Source organism: Dipodomys spectabilis, unplaced genomic scaffold (assembly GCF_019054845.1).
Source record: "Dipodomys spectabilis isolate Male_0828 unplaced genomic scaffold, ASM1905484v1 ptg000018l, whole genome shotgun sequence".
Classification (NCBI taxonomy): Eukaryota; Metazoa; Chordata; class Mammalia; order Rodentia; family Heteromyidae; genus Dipodomys; species Dipodomys spectabilis.
Window position 1 is genome coordinate 584,583 of NW_024870695.1, and position 12,825 is coordinate 597,407.

At 49.5% G+C, this 12,825-nt stretch overlaps 1 protein-coding gene and 1 long non-coding RNA gene across 2 annotated transcripts; both read right to left on the bottom strand.

The window, feature by feature from the left end:
• Positions 1-184: 184 nt before the first annotated feature.
• On the bottom strand, positions 185-2,660 carry Tlcd2 (TLC domain containing 2). The gene is given in 7 exon segments (XM_042674146.1): positions 185-416; positions 418-490; positions 492-599; positions 601-652; positions 1,843-1,897; positions 2,134-2,466; positions 2,613-2,660. Coding segments are annotated over 7 exon segments (849 nt in total). The 3' UTR covers positions 185-236.
• A 1,081-nt stretch (positions 2,661-3,741) lies between these two features.
• LOC122103308 lies at positions 3,742-8,560 on the bottom strand. Its single transcript, XR_006146738.1, has 3 exons — positions 8,344-8,560; positions 6,204-6,371; positions 3,742-5,688 (listed from the first exon to the last, which is right to left on the bottom strand). It is a non-coding gene; the product is annotated as an uncharacterized LOC122103308 (long non-coding RNA).
• Between the last annotated feature and the right edge of the window lie 4,265 nt (positions 8,561-12,825).

Genomic DNA, 12,825 nt, shown 5'->3' on the forward strand with positions numbered 1-12,825 from the left:
CATTGGTTCTTTTAGGAGGTGCCCCCTCGGGTCCCACCAAATTACCTGACCTGCTGGACGGGTCACCTGGGCACTGTCCCTCAGCTCTTCAGCTCAAGGCTAGCGCTCTACCACTTGAGCCACAGCACCACTTCCGGCTTTTTTCTTTTTGCTTATGTGGTGCTGAGGAATCGAACCCAGGGCCTCATGTATGCAAGGCAAGCGCTCTACCACTGAGCCACCTTCCCAGCCCTGCTTTAGTCTTTTAGGCTGAGAATTGAATTGTTTTTGCTGACCAGCTCCCCATCACAATATATCCTGTTCCCTCTAATTTCTTGGGTCCAAGGACAAATGGACATAAGACACAGAATATCACTAACTAGAATGTGAACATCTAATATGGTATTTGTCACACCCACAGTGACCAAGCTTACTTTCACCAAGAATAACCAGCATCAGAGGTACCTGGTAGTGCTGTCAGAATAACCAGAAGCACCAAGCAGATGGAAGAGGACCAGAGTGAACAAGTGACTAAGCCGAAGGCCAGGGATGGGTCCTGGGAAGCAATCAGCAGAAGCTTCTGCAGGTACAAGCATGCAGAGTTCAGCTCCAGGAGCAGACACCATAGAGAAGCCCACAGAGTAGCCAGACAGAACACCAGTTCCAAGGTTAGCTCACTACCTGGAAGTAGGGCTCAAGATCAGAAGACCTGCCATCATTTGCATCCATTCCACTATCTCAGTTCTTATAATAAAGTGCTCCCAATCATTTTGTGAGACTCCAAAAAGCCTGACCTGACCTTTATGTTTCCCCTTATTTTGGCCAGGGAGATTCTCATCCTGGGGCTGCAGCAGCTACACAGTACCGCTCAACTTCTATTCTTGGGCTTTTGTGTTCCATCCCCACACTCTATACCAGACTTGTCCTTAGAAAAGTGCCATACTCAATGTTTCTGTTATCAGGTGGACTCGATCACAAAGAGATCCAAACTCCTTGGGCAGTGCTTAGACTTCAGCTGTGGCTAGCAGTCAGCCTCCTTCCTCCTAGTTCAGCACAAGTTTGGGTGGGTATGAATCCAGCTGTTAAGAAATGTATTCATAGCCGGGTGCCGGTGGCTCACGCCTGTAATCCTAGCTACTCAGGAGGCTGAGATCTGAGAATCGCGGTTCAAAGCCAGCCCGGGGAAGGAAAGACCGTGAGACTCCTATCTCCAATAAACCACTAGAAAACCGGAAGTGGCACTGTAGCTCAAGTGGTAGAGTGCTCGCTTTGAGCTGAAGAGCTGAGGGACAGCGCCCAGGCCCAGAGTTCAAGCCCCATGACCGACAAAAAAAAAAAAATGTATTCATTACCTTATTCTTGTCATTGTAACCCCTCGGTACAGTATCCTTACAATAAAATTGTTTTTTTTACAAAATCCAGCTGTACTCAGAGAAACTGTAGGAAGTCAGAGGGCAAAGGACTAAAGAGAGGTTGGGATGCCAGGTTTGGCATGTCTCTCCTCCTTGTTCGCTTTCTCCCTTCAGAGTTTCGCCACCATAGGGTGATAGAGAGGGACCCAAGCCTGACCCAAAGTCTAGTTCTACCGCATGCCAACTCTATCAGTCAGGAAGTAACCTTTGAGTATGGAGGGGTGGGGATATTAGGCTTTCCAGAGCTGGTGCACAGTCTAGGAAGGAATCTCAAGCCTCTCTTTCTCTAGTTCTTTTTGTTTGTTCATTTGTTTGTGGTTCCCTCTCCCCCCAAAGTTCTTTAGTTCCCCCCTAGTAAACCTCCAGAAACCTTTGATCCCTACCTGTGATTCTAGTTCCACGGTTGCCCTCACTGTTCCTTCTTTCCTACAGGCTGACTCACAAACCCTACTGTTAGTAGCAGTGCCCAGAGTGGGTGGGTGGCTATAAATGGGATCAGTGTCCACCTAAGGATAAAACGACAGCCTGAGGAGGGAGGGGGGAAGCGGGAGCTATGGAGAGAGTCTCTCCAAGACCCAGACTAGGCTCTCTCCAGGCATCCACGCCCCCAGTTTAGCCTTTGGAATTGTTATGAATTTCAAAGGGGCTGTGGCCTGTTCTAACCTCAGCCTTCCACCCCCTCATCCTCACTCTGGTGCTTCTCCAACCTTCAGGCTCTTGAGCACCAGAGCCGCATCCCGGCCCTGGTGAGCAGGTTGTCCATCTGCAGGACACAGAGGTTCCGCCAATTCCAACGATCCTGAGCGGCAGATCCCGGCGTGGGCAACAGCGGAATCCCGGCGTGGGCAACAGCGGTAGCCCGCAGTGCAGCCCCCCGAAACACAGCGAAGGGGGGGTCGGGCCCAGAGTGCGCATGGCCAGACGGCTCAGTTAGGTCCGGATCTTTCTCTGTAACCCCAGAGCTCTGGGGCCCCAAGGCCTCGGGCGGGTCACAGGTCTGGCTCTCCCGTTCCCGGCGCTCTCTGGCCGCCCCGCCCGCCGAATCTGCTATAACTTTCCCGGCTTGGCCACGCCCCTACGCCGTAGCCGGGCCGTGATTGGAGCAGCGGTGGAGCCACCGCCCAAGGAACCCCGGCAACCGACCGCGTCCTGCCCAACCCTGGGATAGCAGCTTGGGGGCTCCTGGACCCCGAGGGGTGCAACCGAGGGGGTGCCACCTACCTCGGGGGGGGGGAGCACTTCCAGAATGTCAACAGAGGTTTTCTTCATCTGCAGGGTTCTGAGCCTCTCGGAGTTTCAGAAATGGGTCCCCAGTCCAATCTTACCAGACACTCCTGGGAGCCCCGCCCCACTAACTCTCACCTCCTCCTCCCTGCTAGCTCGTCTCTCCCCCACCCGCCATTCCCCCCACAGCCACAGCCCTGACGGTTGCAGCCAGCGCAGCCAACCTCACTGGCCTAGACCTTTCCACCTCTCCTTCACCGCGGGAGGCGGCGCCTCACTTGCTTTATGCCACACCTTTTGTCTCATTTGGTTTTCCAGGCCGTTCGCAAACTTGTAACTCCAGGAGTCTTGACCTTATACCCTCGTACTTTCCAATCAAGTGCCCTAATTTTTAAGAAGCAACCCACTGCGGCCACAGCCCCTCCTCTTCCTTTTATTTTTGGCTCTACTGAAAATCCTTATTAGGAAGAAAAGACTCTAGTAGTCTTGAAAAGCATTCCCTCTCCCAGGGCTGGATACCTGTTGGGTGAGTAGAAATCTTTTCCAATCTAAGGGCAAGGAGAGATGACACGGTGACACGGGTCACCTCAACGTTAGGGCAGACTCAGAAAGAGAGAGAGAGAGAGAAACCTAGGGTGCAGGACTGCTAGGATCTAGGTTCCTTCAGCCTTGAGAGGAAAATCCTCCCATAGCCTTCATCCCTGGAGGAGTGACACGTTTTTCAGTTTTCCTTCCTTCTTACTCCACTCCACACCCCTTCAACTGGCTGACAGCCAGCAAGTCAGGGAGTTGCTTTCTGTATGCAGAGCTGGTAGATTCCACATACTCCTAAAGTTCACATATTCCTGAAGTTCATAGGGCTAAGCATGTAGCTCAGGTTCACCTAGTATGTACAAGGCTCTGGTTTGATCCCTAGCACCACCACATCCACCCAACAAATCATAAACCAATAGGCGGCCCAACCAAGCATTCTCACCAAGGAACTGGGCACAGCTCTTCCTTCATCTACATTCACTTTCTAAAGTTCAAAAAGAAAGTACATTCATCTTCACATTTCATTACATGAAATTAATGCACTATTAGTGTAGAAAACTTGGAAATTACAGAAAAATTAAAGAGAAAAATTGTAATTCCATCATTGAAAGATAACCACTATTTTCATTCTTGAATATGTCTTCAGAGTGTTTAAAATATATAGTCTATATATTCAACTTCACACTCATACTTTAAATACAAATTTTGTTTAAAAGCAAAATTAAGATAATAAAATATAGCCAGGTATGGTAGTATATGACTGTAATTCCCACACTCAGGAAGCAAAAGCATGAAGACGAAGCTGGTGAATTTGAGGACAACATAGACTACAAAGCAAGATCCTGTCTCAAAAAAATACACACTATTTTTATAACCTTTTTAATATTCCAAGAGCATTTTTCTTTTCTTTCCAGTCAAATGTCTTCTACATGACTTTTAATGGTTGCACAGTACTCCACCATCTGGTTGCATATACAATAATTTACTTAAGCAATCCCTGATTGCAAATTTTCATTACAGCAGAAAAGAATGAATGCCCAAGCAGTTGCTGCATTTTTCTTTATGGCAACCCTGAGACAAACATTTTACAGTAAAAACCTTAATTATTTTCTTAAGATGAGTTCCCAAGCAGAATTATTAGGTCAAAGGAACATGGAACCTTTTGGGATTTTTTTTTGGAGGGAGTTAAGTGTATTTTGGGGGGAGGGGTTCTGGGGATTGAACCCAGAATGTTGTATTTGCTAGGCAAGCACTTTGACACTGGGCTACATCCTAGCTCATAGGGTGTTTGATTGATATATATTATAAAACTTCCATCCAGGATGCTGTACTAGTTTAGATTCCTACATGCAATGTATGGCAGTGTTCTTTTGCCAGTACTGGATCTTATTTATTTCTGTCATAGCACGCTAAGGGAAAAATGATTCTAGTAATATCTGTCTTCCTTTAATTACTAATGAAGAATGCTTTTTTATGGTTTTATACATTTGCATTTCTTTTATGAATTTCCTATGTATGTCCTTTCACAGCTGGCTCATGACTTCTTGAGGCTGCTTATACAAAAATTACAGGGTGGGTTGGAGGCAGAAGGAGGGCAAAGCCACAGGACACTTTACTATGCTGCCACATCTCTGAAGGAGGCAGGACTGGAGAGAAATGGAAGGAAGTTTGTCCTTGATGGAGACTGGCTGTTCTCCCTTCTCCTTAGGTGGTCAGGCCTTTAGAAGTCCTTCTTGATTTCCAGAGAGCCTCCAGACCAGATCCTTCACTGATCTTCTGACTGCCTCTGTATTGCCAAGTTGCCATTCTTTATTCCTGCTCCATGTTGGGTAAAGATAGCAGAGCCACATACCCAGCACTGGAGAAATACATTGTGGCCAGTGAAGCAATGAGGGTAAGAGAGGACAGAGGCAATGTCCAGGGGACAGAGTGATCTTTGTTCAAGCCTATGAGTAGACTGAGTCTACCCACACCCACTCCACTATAGTACCACACACATCCTACCCAGAGCTTAGGCTGTAGAGGGGTAGGGTTGAATGGTCTACACTCTCATATCTTTCAGTTTCTAATAAATGGAGAATACAGTCTCCATTTATTTATCTCCTTCCACCCAACAGGACAAATAAATTCCTGTAACCCCTGAATTTGGCCATCATCCATTAGAGAGACTGGCCCACACTGAACCACATGAAAACCTGAGCCCAAGCACAAAAATAAGAATGGATTGGGAGCTAAAGGTGGCAGATTTATACTGCTTGATAACCAAAAGTGATCACATCCCACACTTCATGCTGGAGGGGACAATTTGCTGGCTTTACAGGCCTAAATTGACTCTCTCTCTCACTGTTCTGAAATATTAACTGAGAGAAGAAACAGCAGAGGCAGCTAGAACTCAGAGTTGCAGTCTCTACTTTGTGGGACAGAAGCCTTGGGTCACCCTGATTGGTGAGAAGTCAATGCAGACAGTGAACATTTAGTGGCCCTTTACACTGGTCTCACCCTGGTCTTCCCCCCCTCAACCATGTCCCAGCCACTGGTGCTGTGGTAGGAACAGGGGAGGACCAATAACTTATGCAGAAAGCCACTATCTTCCTATCCACAGGCCCAGGGGATTCCCCACTTCATAGGTAGAGAAACAGGCAGGTATAAGGGTCTCATATAGTAAGTACACCTAAATCTAGAATCTGAGCCAGTCTAAGAAAATTCAAGAATGACTATGATCAGAATTTCAGTGTCACTTTTCTCCTTAAGAGTACACACTCACTTTTGGCCTTTGCCTGGTAAGGAAAATTAGGGTAGAATGAGAGATAAGCAAAGTGGGAGGAAATATGGGTAAAGGGTTAGAAAGAATTTCCTTCTCTCTTTGCATTGCCACACTAAAACCAACAAACCTTGGATACTTCAATCTACCTATTCCCCAATTCAGCCAATAACTCTAAAATCTGTAACTCTAAAACTTGTTTGGTCATTCCGGGTGAAGTTTCTTCAACCCCTTCCCAAAAGGTATGATCGATCACTTGAGCTGTTCAGACCTTCCCAGTCCCCACTTGTCACCTTCCAGATGCTAGGAAAAGCAGCTCCTTCTCTTCCTCTTCCTCCTCGAAGCCAGGGGCAGAGGGCAACAGTTCTTCAACTGGCAGCTTTAGCTGGGTCAGGACATAAAGCTTGCCACTGAAGAACTACTGCGGCTCAGCCAGGTGAGGATGTGGGAGGCACAGGCTCCTAATGGGAAGGGAAAGAAAAACAGGAAAGATCTAACACTGTCACACTGGTCACTGAAGCCCAGACTTTCAACTGGTCCTAAGGGATTCTTGTCTCATGGGGCTTGCAGGAGCTCTTAGAGGAAGCTCTAAAATGTACTTCTTTTGCCCCTCTTTACAAGCAGCCTACCTGAGGCTCCAGCCTCTTTTGCTTCTCAGAGTGGGAAGGACCTACGACCCTGGATACACTCCACCAGTCATTCGGGTCCCAGGTGAGAAATTGTACTTCGGGTCCAGAAATGTGAGTTCAGTGATCAGCTCAAGTAATTTGTTCCCAGGGAACTGAGCTGGAAGGAGAGCATGGGGGCCTGTGTGGCTAGAATGGGGAGAGAGAAAGGGAGGTCTAGAGTTTGGAAGGTCAGCAGAGGCTCCCAGGTCTGTGAGGGAGAGGACAGCCCACTGAAGGCTGTAGGGGAGGGGGGTATGGGCAGGGTGGTTGGGCAGCTTCCTCAGAACTCTCAGATGCCAGGCATTCCGCTTGCACATTCCGGGTACATCTGGTATGAATTCCAGGCTGTCTGCCGGCCCCTCCATGTCTGAACTTTGTTCCAAGTTCCAAGCCCCGCCCCCACAGTTCCAACGCATGAATCAGCAGGAAAAGCCGGGCCCTGCAGCATGGCCCAAGGAGGGGGCTGGGGGCGTGGCAGGCTGGAGGGCTGTGAGCTGGAGAGGGCGGGTCTGCACTGACACTTCAGTCCAAGGGCATGGCCTGTGCCAGGTTGAGGGGCTAAGGCCGATTTTGCCTTGGCATTTTCTATACACAAGAGGATAGAAAGATTAGGGTGGGGGTGGGGTTCTTCAAATTCCGAAAGCCTCTTGGGAGGCATGAACTTTGTGGTATCTTCCTTCTAGGTGACCAGTGCCAACTCTGTCCCACTCCCCTTTGCCCGAGATGGCTCTGTTCATCCCACGAGATCCAGCGGCTATTCAGAGTTTGGGCCAAGCAGGTGTCCTTGGTCGCAGGGCGGGGTGGGCCCAGGGCACTGACCCTCTGACCAGCTGCTCCATCAACCCTCTGGCACCCTAACAGCTTCTAGCCCAGTGTGACAGCCAGGATGACAGGCCAAATGAGTTGGAGGCTGGAACCAGGGCCAGAAGGAGGTGGGGGCGACAGCCTAGCCGAGGCCATGGGGAGGGGCCAAGAGTTGGCCGAGAGGTGGGGAGAGAGGGAGCCCAGCGATGACTAACCCAGGCGCCCCACCCAGCCAGCCGGCTTCCCAGGCGGTTAGGGCCTGGGCTAGGGGCCTCAACCACAGACAGGCTGGGGTGTGGGGGGGAGGTGCAAAGGTGACCTCTCTGTCCAAGACGGCCGGTAGAGGGGGAGGGGGGCTCTGGGTAGGGGCTAGGGTTTCCCGGCCCTCCTCCTGCCTGCTTCCCTTCACCCCCCCCCCCACCCAACCGCAATGAAACCCTAACCTTTGAGTTGCATAAGGCCCCGCTCCGCCGCCCCCTACTCCTTTCCCCTCCCCCCTTACATAACATTCCCAGAGGGAACGAGAGGAGGGACCGGCCCGCCCAGCGACCCCTTCCCTGCCAGGGATCCGAACTGGCCTTGACCCAGTGAGTGCCAGCAGAGGCAAAGCACCTCCCTACTACTCGCTGGTCCAGATCCTCTCCAGGCTAGATGGTCGCTTCCCACACCCTCAGACCAGAGGACGAAGGGGTTAGCCGCCCCCGACCCTCCGGCCCCTCATCTTCCTCCCATCTACTCCTCCAGACCTTCCACCACGACCCCTGTCCTGGACTTTTTCTTTAAACCTCCACACACACTACTTCAGCCCACCCAGGCCCCACTCCCCCGGGGCGCCTCAGCCCCCGCCGCCCCCTCTCCCCTCCCCCAGGAGGGCAGGGTGTGGCCGCCAGGACCCCACTTTTCTCCATCACCCAGTTACTACAATTCTCCCTGTATGACCGGGTCCCCAGAGCACACCCACCTGGTGCTGGGCTATGGGGGTTGCAGAGGATAGGGGAGCAAATCACAGCGTCCGATCCCCACGACCGGCGGCGCTGTCTCTTCCCAGTGCCCAGCACACACCGGCTCCAGTCTCCGATCAGCTGGCGGCGTCGTGACGCACAAGCTACGTTAGCACCTCTTAGAGCCAATCACCGCCTAGTGCTGGACAACGTGACCACACCCACTCGGGGGCTCCAGCACTCCCCTCTGGTTCCGCCCCTCGGAACGACTTCGCTGTGACTGACAAGGAGACCATTCTTTTCCTTAGCGGAGTTGAGCTAAGCCACGCCCACCAACTCACGAAGTGGCCAATAAATGAAAAGGTGAGGCCCAGCCTATGCCACTTGCTTAGGAGAGCGTTACGTCAAAAGCCGGGTCTAATGAGCAGAAGGAAGTTAAAAAGCGTGTGTATTTGCAGTGCACACTGGTCAGTGTAGTTCCTGGCCTTACACTCTTGCTCCCAGAATGCAGCACGCTTTGTGAGTTGGCATTTTTAAACTGATCTCTGATTCCATCCCGGGGAAGTCCTTAAAGGGCTACAGTCTCTTCTTTTTGGAGCTGGTGTTGCCTCTGTTAGGCACCCTCAAACATCCCGGGAGGGAACAAGAGAGGAGGGCTCTCTGGCCTCCACAAGGGAGGCTAAAGCTCTCTCAGAAAAGATGGAGCAGTCCTTGCAGCTGGAGTGAACAGAATGAAAATGGAAATTAGCCCCCCGGGGCAGCGAGACACTTTGATTGGAGGCGAACTCCAAGGGCTTTTGGAGAAAGGCTAGCTCTTACAGCCCTATCAACAGAGACCTAGTCCTCCCTCTTGGAGCGGAAGCTTTCTAATTAGAGGAGTCTTTTCTGGTAAACGTTGCCTCTAAAGGGGCAGCTTCCTAGCAAGATTCATCAGATAGATTCCGGGGAGGGGGTGGCGGGGGAGGGGGAAGGGCGGAGGGAGGGGGGATAGAACCTAGGTTAGAAATTAGATGAGGCATGCACAAGCGCAGGTGGCCAGAAGTCCCACCCTTTCATTAACCCCATTCGGTCTGGTCCTTCCCAGATTTAGGCCTACTTAGGGAAGAGATTTCAATGACGGATACCAATGAGGAGGGTGCTCCGTCTCCAGGGACCAATCAAAGACTAAGGGCTGGAGGATGGGCAAAAACTGAAATGAACCCAATGACTTGGCAAAAGCTGCTGAATTCTTTATTTAAAGGGGCAGCCTGGGACCTAGCCCACCTCTTCCACTTGCCCACTTCACCACTACCTCCAAAGAGCAAAGTATGGATGAGGATTTATGACTTTTCTGTAAGTCCCACAGTGAGAGTAAAGATAACTGAGACTGAGATGAATATGGATACTGAGACTGAGATGAATATGGATACTGAGACAGTTCATTCAGTGTTAAGTAGAAGATTGCTAGGTGATTGCTATAGCTTCTTGGAGCTCTAAGAATTCAAGAGTTCTGAATCTGTGTTCAGAACATTGTACCTTTAAGGAGACTTCCTGCCTTTGCCCCAGTAACAGCTGATTGTTGGAAAGTGTGACCTAGGGGGACGAATCAGCTGTTACCACATCCTCCTTGCCTGCCCTCCTCCACCCCCTTATCCACCCCCCCTCCCTTGGGTAGTAACGGAAGGAAGTGGAACCCCAAGTATGGGGGGCATAATTTACGAAGCATCCTCTAAACCCTACCCTTTCAAGACTGTCACTTCCCTTCACCCCCATCTGCTTGTTAATTCTTCAGAGGTTCAGAGTTTGGAAGCAGAGGTATTTCCGGTCTCCTTCTGTCAGCTCAGACCCGTCCCTCTTTGGCCTAGTGGGGAGGCCAGTACTGGGGAGGCTTGCAATGGTGGCCAGCTGGGTGTGTGGGTGCTCCAGGAGGGAGCTGGAGATGGCACAGGGAGCCTGAGCCCCAAGCCTCGGGAAGAGGGAAGGCTGTGAAAAGCAAACCTTATTTTGGTGTTAAAACCCAGTTTCCAAAGCCAGCTGTCCCCTTAATCCCTGCTCAAGTTGCTTTGCTCTCCATTGAGTAGCTTGCTGAGGGGATCCTGGCTTTGTCCAACTTGACTGTTCTAAGACCTTTGTCCAGTGACACTACCACCTGGTCTGTTGGCTGCCCCATCTTTTGTTTTTAGCACTACTACCCTCCCCTCTACTGAGAAGGCCGTTTTGCTACCTAGGGATTTAGTAGAACACACTGGTCCTTTTAAGCTAAGGGCTTTGAAAAGAAAGTCCTGCAGGAAAAGCCTCAGGTAAATATATTGCCTCAGCCCTGAGCTGGGAGTCAGGGTCACTCCAGGACGAGCTTAGTGTGAAGTCCCAGAACTGACTTGGCAAGGTTGGGAGAAATTGAGCAGGGCTCTGGCCAAGCTTGGGAGAAAGAGAAGTCTCAACCAGCTGCTCCATTCTCCATTATTCCTTAGCAGAAACCTCTCATTTCCTACTCACTCAAGGCCCTTGGGGTAGCCCTCCTCCATTTGTTCTGTTCCCTAACCTTTTTTTTTTTTTGGGTCTGGTTGTGGGGCCTGAACTCTGGGCCTGGGCGCTGTCCCTCAGCTCTTCAGCTCAAGGCTAGTGCTCTACCACTTGAGCCACAGCGCCACTTCCGGCTTTTTCCTTTTTTTGCTTATGTGGTGCTGAGGAATCGAACCCAGGGCCTCATGCGTGCAAGGCAAGCACTCTACCACTGAGCCACCTTCCCAGCCCCTGTTCCCTAACCTTTCAACCATTCCAGGACAAAAGCACAGGGTTAGAGAACAGGATTTCTCAACCTCTGCACTGTGACATTTTGAGCCAGACATTTTCTTGTGGGAGGGTTACTGTATGCATGGTAAGAAGTTCAATACCATGCAAGTAGCAGCTCCCCAATTAGAATAACCAAGCGTCCTCAAATGTCCTCTGGGGTTCAAATCTTCCCCAGTTGAGAGCTACTGAGTTAGGCAAACTCAAATTTAGACTAAAATTCCTGCTCTTTGAGCTTATGGAATATACTTTTGTCACCTACAACAAAAGGTGAATAATAAATTCTTGGTTTTCTGTAGTGATTTAAAGTGATTGGTTGAAAATACTGGCATACTAACTTGGTTGGATGCACTGAACATTAACTTTCTTCATCTTTCCCCCTGCCAGTTTAGTCAAAGCTAATCACAGCATGGGCTAGCCGCCCAAAAAGCAGCTGTAGCCCCAAGATATGACTTCCTGGAACCCAACATTGAGTTTGGAAAAGAGGAATGAACAATTTGATTCTGGATTCCCTAAAGCCCAAAGTGCTTGAGTTGGTATTTAAGAAGAGCGCTTTGGGGTGAGAAAGTAGTAAATTTGGGAGAACTACTATAGAGAATTATTGTTATTATTAATAGTAGTGAGAGTAATAGGGATTGAATCTAGTACCTTGTACATACTATACCTTCAATCACTGAACTGCTGCCTAGACCATTATTTTTCCAGACGTACCCTAATCCTGCATCAGAAACATCTGGGGTGCTAGATAAAAGTTCATATTCTGCCTGGTGTGGGTGGCTCATGCCTGTAATTCTAGCTACTCAGGAGGCAGAGATATGAGGATCACAGTTCAAAGTCAGCCCAGGCAGGAAAGTCTGAGATTTTTTTTTTTTTGGGTCCGGTCATGGGGCCTGAACTCTGGGCCTGGGCGCTGTCCCTCAGCTCTTCAGCTCAAGGCTAGCACTCTACCACTTGAGCCACAGCACCACTTCCGGCTTTTTTCTTTTTGTTTATGTGGTGCTGAGGAATCGAACCCAGGGCCTCATGCATGCAAGGCAAGCACTCTACCACTGAGCTACCTTCCCAGCCCCAAGTCTAAGATTCTTATCTCCAATTAATCATCAGAAAACCAGAAGTGGCACTGTGGTTCAAAGTGGTAGAGCACAAGCCTTGACCAAAAAAGAGCTAAGAAACAGCACCCAGGCCCTGAGTTCAAGCCCTATGACTGACAAAAAAAAAAAAAAGTTCATATTCTTGGATCTCATTCTGTCCAGACTATTTAATCAGCAGAATGCCCTAAAATTGAAAAGTACTTGGGAAGGGGTAGCTTAATAGAATAGTTGCCATGCTAGCTTGCACTTGGGTCCTAGGTTTGAACAGTCCTTGGCACTATAAAAAAAGAAAAGAAAAGAAAGGGAAAGGAAAGAGTTCATATCAAGAAAGGTGTGATGGGGCTGGGAAGAGCCCAGAACTGCAAAGACATCTCAATTCTAAGCAGGAAAAAAAAAGAGTTAAGTAGTAAACTTAAATACACTCAAGGTCAGTACTGTAGTATATTTTACCACCACTAGAGGGCAGGGCACACAACAAACTTGTAGAGAGAAAAAAAAAAGTGCTTAGTCTTGGTAACTGAGACCATAGCCAAAGATTAGGCAGACCCAATTTTATTGGTACTAAGAAGTGGGCATTAGCTGGATTATTAAGATAGTCCTCTCAGCTGGTTGTGGTGGCTCATACTTGTAATCCCAGAGTTG